The sequence below is a fragment of the Aedes albopictus genome, chromosome 3 (genome assembly GCF_035046485.1).
Source record: "Aedes albopictus strain Foshan chromosome 3, AalbF5, whole genome shotgun sequence".
Classification (NCBI taxonomy): domain Eukaryota; kingdom Metazoa; phylum Arthropoda; class Insecta; order Diptera; family Culicidae; genus Aedes; species Aedes albopictus.
Window position 1 is genome coordinate 85,684,511 of NC_085138.1, and position 4,895 is coordinate 85,689,405.

Sequence of the window (4,895 nt, forward strand, 5' to 3'; positions counted from 1 at the left end):
ATAAGAATAGAAATAGGAATAGGAATAGGAATAGGAATAGGAATAGGAATAGGAATAGGAATAGGAATAGGAATAGGAATAGGAATAGGAATAGGAATAGGAATAGGAATAGGAATAGGAATAGGAATAGGAATAGGAATAGGAATAGGAATAGGAATAGGAATAGGAATAGGAATAGGAATAGGAATAGGAATAGGAATAGGAATAGGAATAGGAATAGGAATAGGAATAGGAATAGGAATAGGAATAGGAATAGGAATAGGAATAGGAATAGGAATAGGAATAGGAATAGGAATAGGAATAGGAATAGGAATAGGAATAGGAATAGGAATAGGAATAGGAATAGGAATAGGAATAGGAATAGGAATAGGAATAGGAATAGGAATAGGAATAGGAATAGGAATAGGAATAGGAATAGGAATAGGAATAGGAATAGGAATAGGAATAGGAATAGGAATAGGAATAGGAATAGGAATAGGAATAGGAATAGGAATAGGAATAGGAATAGGAATAGGAATAGGAATAGGAATAGGAATAGGAATAGGAATAGGAATAGGAATAGGAATAGGAATAGGAATAGGAATAGGAATAGGAATAGGAATAGGAATAGGAATAGGAATAGGAATAGGAATAGGAATAGGAATAGGAATAGGAATAGGAATAGGAATAGGAATAGGAATAGAAATAGGAATAGGAATAGGAATAGGAATAGGAATAGGAATAGGAATAGGAATAGGAATAGGAATAGGAATAGGAATAGGAATAGGAATAGGAATAGGAATAGGAATAGGAATAGGAATAGGAATAGGAATAGGAATAAGAATAGGAATAGGAATAGGAATAGGAATAGGAATAGGAATAGGAATAGGAATAGGAATAGGAATAGGAATAGGAATAGGAATAGGAATAGGAATAGGAATAGGAATAGGAATAGGAATTGGAATAGGAATAGGAATAAAGACTGCCCCAGAAAGTATGGACGCACCTAGTCTTCAGTTGTCTGGGCCTGATCGGTGGTTCTTGTTTAGGGCTTCGTTTTGTCTGTTTCTGCTTACTATAGGATCGAAAAATCAAACGTTTTTTGTCACGATGAACATTGGAATTCGAAATGTAATTTTTTTTGGTCATACTCCACTCTGTGTTAGTTAGAAGGTTTTTTCTTGTGCTCAAACACTTTCATTTTTTGTTTATACAAACGAGGGTCGCAGGATCTTTATTTTTTACCCAATTTTTGTCTAGGCTTAAACGTGTTATCCCCACCGTGGTTGCTGATTGCTGCTTACCCGTTTTTATCACTTACTCCCACCATATTTTGATCATTTCCTAAGTGACCTTTCAAACTGTGTACAACGTTTGTGCACATTTTTTCAATGATGTTCCGTTGATAGTTCATGTATTTTGAAACACACTGTTGGAATCTCAAAAACCGCTATACAAATGCTGAGAAAATAGGTTGACCAATAGTATGTAACTTCCAAAAAGAACTAGTCATCAATGGTTTTGAAATGCCAGTATTTTCTTACTGCGTCCATACTTTCTGGACCGGTCTTTAGGAATAGGAATAGGAATAGGAATAGGAATAGGAACAGGAACAGGAATAGGAATAGAAATAGGAATAGAAATAGGAATAGGAATAGGAATAGGAATAGGAATAGAATTGAATAGAATAAAGACTTACAACCTCGGGCTCATGACATTACAATAAACAATGTGACACAAAAACTCATTTGACAAGTTAGACATTTAAAATGGAGTTTTTTTTAACTAATGTCACATTATTTTGTTATTTTGTTTTTGATAAGCTACTCTATTTCCTAATTCATTCGCTATTATGCCGTCTTTGAATTACAATAGTACCCCTGAACACACTTCTGCCCACATTCTAAGAATTAGGACTTGTCTGGAATCATCTCTTCGAAAAACGACGAACACGCACCAGTTTGAAACTACTTTCAATATAAAAGCCCTAACCTGCTTTCGCGCTTCAGTTACATTTGATTGCACCAGTAGTCAGTCGTCATTACCATCCGAACGAACGAACACCATCATCCAGAAAGATGAAGCTCATAGTGACCTGCCTGTTGGTGTGTGCCATGGCGGCAGCACTGGTTCACGCTAGTCCAATTCCCGAAGCAACCGACGACGTTAAGGTAGAATCGGAAGTGTCCCATGCGGAAGCCGTGGCCGACAGTTCCGATGCGGTACGTGACAAACGGGGCGTCGGTGTGGCCGTTGGGAGTCCAACGATTTTAGCTGGCGTTCAACAAACGGTATAATGATTGGGGATGCTTTCCGTTTCGATCGCATCCTTCATGCGGATATTGTTTTTTTTCGGTGGTGGAGAATTTTTATAATCGTTTTGCAATGTGGGTTAACGTATGAAAATTGTACTAAACGAATATCGTTGGATAGATTTGGGATTACATTCGCACATTCATATCCATTTCTCATACATGACATTAACGATCAAACCCCAGATAAAAAGAAAATAAATGATATTCTTATTTATTTTTCAGCCATTGGCACCGCTAGTTGCACCCCTTGCACCGTTAGTAGGACCAGCAGGGCTTGTGCCGGTGGCCGGAGTCGTGCCGACAGTCATAGGGCCGCTGAACTCGTTACTGTCTATTCCGAGAAACCTCATCAGTACCGTTGGATATCAGTTGACGACTCTAGGCTGAGCTGCTAGAATTTTAATGTAGGGAATTTGGTGGAGATGTATATTGAAGACTCAATAATTTATAAAATAACTAGTCTGTGGGAGGAAGTTAATTTAATAATAAGTATGCACTAGGTAATATAATCAAAACACTGAACTTGTTTGTATTGGCGTACATCAGAATTTCCCTGGAGATGACTATGAGCTTATGTGTCAAAATTTATGTACTCAACTAAAATGCATAACAATATTAAGTATAAGTCAGTAATCGAAGTATATAACGCAGGCATCTATTGATGACGACATGCAACCGTGTTGAGTGGCATCCATTGATACACACTTTCATTAGCATGCAGAAGCACAGATTTCACGTTCGAGTTCAAATTCGGATTTTGATGTGTCGACTAATCTGATTGCTTTTCCATACATTTCTTAAACTCGCAAAGTGCAACAACTGATGATGATAGCCGCCATTTGGCTACCAAGATATTGGAAGCTTTCAACATTCTCCACTGCATTCCCACATTCACAGTATCTGGAAGCAGGATTGGAAACACTTGTACTCAAATACCGGTTACCTTCGTTGGTTTGACCGCATCTAATCTGAACACTTTTTAATTTGATTCCCGCTAATATGCACATCGTTCAAATTAAAAATGGTTCAAACGTCATTCTGCTAAAGGAACAAAAAACAAAACTTCAGATAAGGTTGCCAGCAGTGTATTTTACCGTCGCCCACAGGGTTGCTAGAAGTTTAAACTAAAAATTGAACCCCGTTGGTTTGCATGAGGTGTCGTTCATACTAACGGGGGTAGACGGTACACTCATTTGCTATTTTCCCAGCTCAGAAGCCTGCAATCAAGAAACAGTGTACACTGAAATAAATTTTGTTGTAGAAACTACCGATTCCATAGTAAAATTACTAACCGTACCTATGATTCTCAACCGACAGCTATTTCCTGTTAATTCCACTAAAACACTGTCAATTTAACTAGCAGTGCTGTTAACATTACCAAAAATAATCTAAATTTAACAGCTGGGTATTGTATTTTTAACCATACCGTGTTGTAAGATGCGTGTCCAGGAAAAAATGACAATGTTTTGTTGTTGAGGCGACTACGCTTTTAGTCAAATTTACTGCAATGCATTGTTACTTCAATCATATTTCAGTGAACTTGACAGATTTTGTTGTCGGTTGAGAATCATAGGTACGGTTAGTAATTTTACTATGGAATCAGTAATTTCCACAACAAAATTTATTTCAGTGTATGGAGGAGTTTTACCATAGACTAATTTTACTTTGTAGTTTTATCCAAAAGTTTGTCGAACAAAGTAAGGGTCGCACACGTATGGGAACGTTCAAAAATTACGTCCAACATTTGGGGGAGGGGGGGGTCTACAAAAGTGTGACACTACGTGTATTAGGTATAGGGAAAATGCGTGACAGAGGGGGGTCTAGAAATCCCAAAAATTGATGGACGTAATATTTGAATCTTCCCTATACCAAAATCGTGGCAGAGCTATGAATGCAACTCTTCACGGAGTGAGCATAATTTGCATACATCGTGTGGAGAGTCGCCTTCATCGCTCTCTTACGGCTTTAATATGCGTTTGTGACCCTTACTTTAGATAAAACTGCAAGGTAAAAGTCCTCCATACAGGCTTCTGAGCTGAGATAATATCAAGTGAGTGTATCTAAGTACAAGTGAGTGTTTTCATCCCTGGCTGGAAGGCTTGACCGTGTTTAAATCGAACGATTTGGTCTAGTTGACGTTGATGGTGAGCCAGCCGCCGAAGAGCGATTGGCAAGATCATCGAGTTTCACATCAGAGCGCCGGCCGTTGAGCTAGGAGAGCAACGTTCACAGCCAACTCTAAGCCATTAATGGGTTGCCAAACACACGATTTGGTTCACGATCAATCGCACATACCAGGATCTCTTTGATTACGATGAGGAACAGTAGAGGCAATAGTATGCATTAGAGTGGAATGGAACTCTAATGTATTTTCTTTTATGCTACAAAAGTTCAGCCTATTGGACGCAGTGGCTTAATTTCCCCAACAGGGGAGGAAAAAAAAAAGAAAATACATTAGAGTGGGTCATCGTTTATATGGAAAAATGAAAATTCAATGGTATACCATCAGATTAAAGCTTTTTTGATCAAAAAAAAAAAAAAATTGGGCACGATCTGTTATGTTTACGTTTTGCGCATCGCGTTTGAAGTTTGTATGGGGTT

At 38.1% G+C, this 4,895-nt stretch overlaps 1 protein-coding gene across 2 annotated transcripts; it reads left to right on the forward strand.

Annotated features, from left to right (window-relative positions):
• The first annotated feature begins 1,978 nt into the window (after window positions 1-1,978).
• Window positions 1,979-3,927, forward strand: LOC115267164 (uncharacterized). 2 transcript variants are annotated; one of them, XM_029874076.2, is made up of 2 exons: window positions 1,979-2,201; window positions 2,517-3,927. In XM_029874076.2, the coding sequence occupies exons 1-2, from the start codon at window positions 2,058-2,060 to the stop codon at window positions 2,679-2,681; spliced, it is 309 nt and encodes a 102-aa protein (XP_029729936.2). In that variant the 5' UTR covers window positions 1,979-2,057; the 3' UTR covers window positions 2,682-3,927. The 2 variants fall into 2 exon arrangements, with proteins under 2 accessions (XP_029729936.2, XP_029729882.2); XM_029874022.2 differs by having other exon boundaries at window positions 1,982-2,270; window positions 2,517-3,906.
• The last annotated feature ends 968 nt before the right edge of the window (window positions 3,928-4,895 follow it).

What these genes read in the sequence shown, in the direction of transcription:
- LOC115267164 (XM_029874022.2), top strand. Translation starts at nt 2,058, where the DNA reads ATGAAGCTCATAGTGACCTGCCTGTTGGTGTGTGCCATGGCGGCAGCA. An exon ending in TAGCTGGCGTTCAACAAACG is followed by an intron (nt 2,271 to 2,516) that starts GTATAATGATTG and finishes TTTATTTTTCAG; the next exon opens with CCATTGGCACCGCTAGTTGC.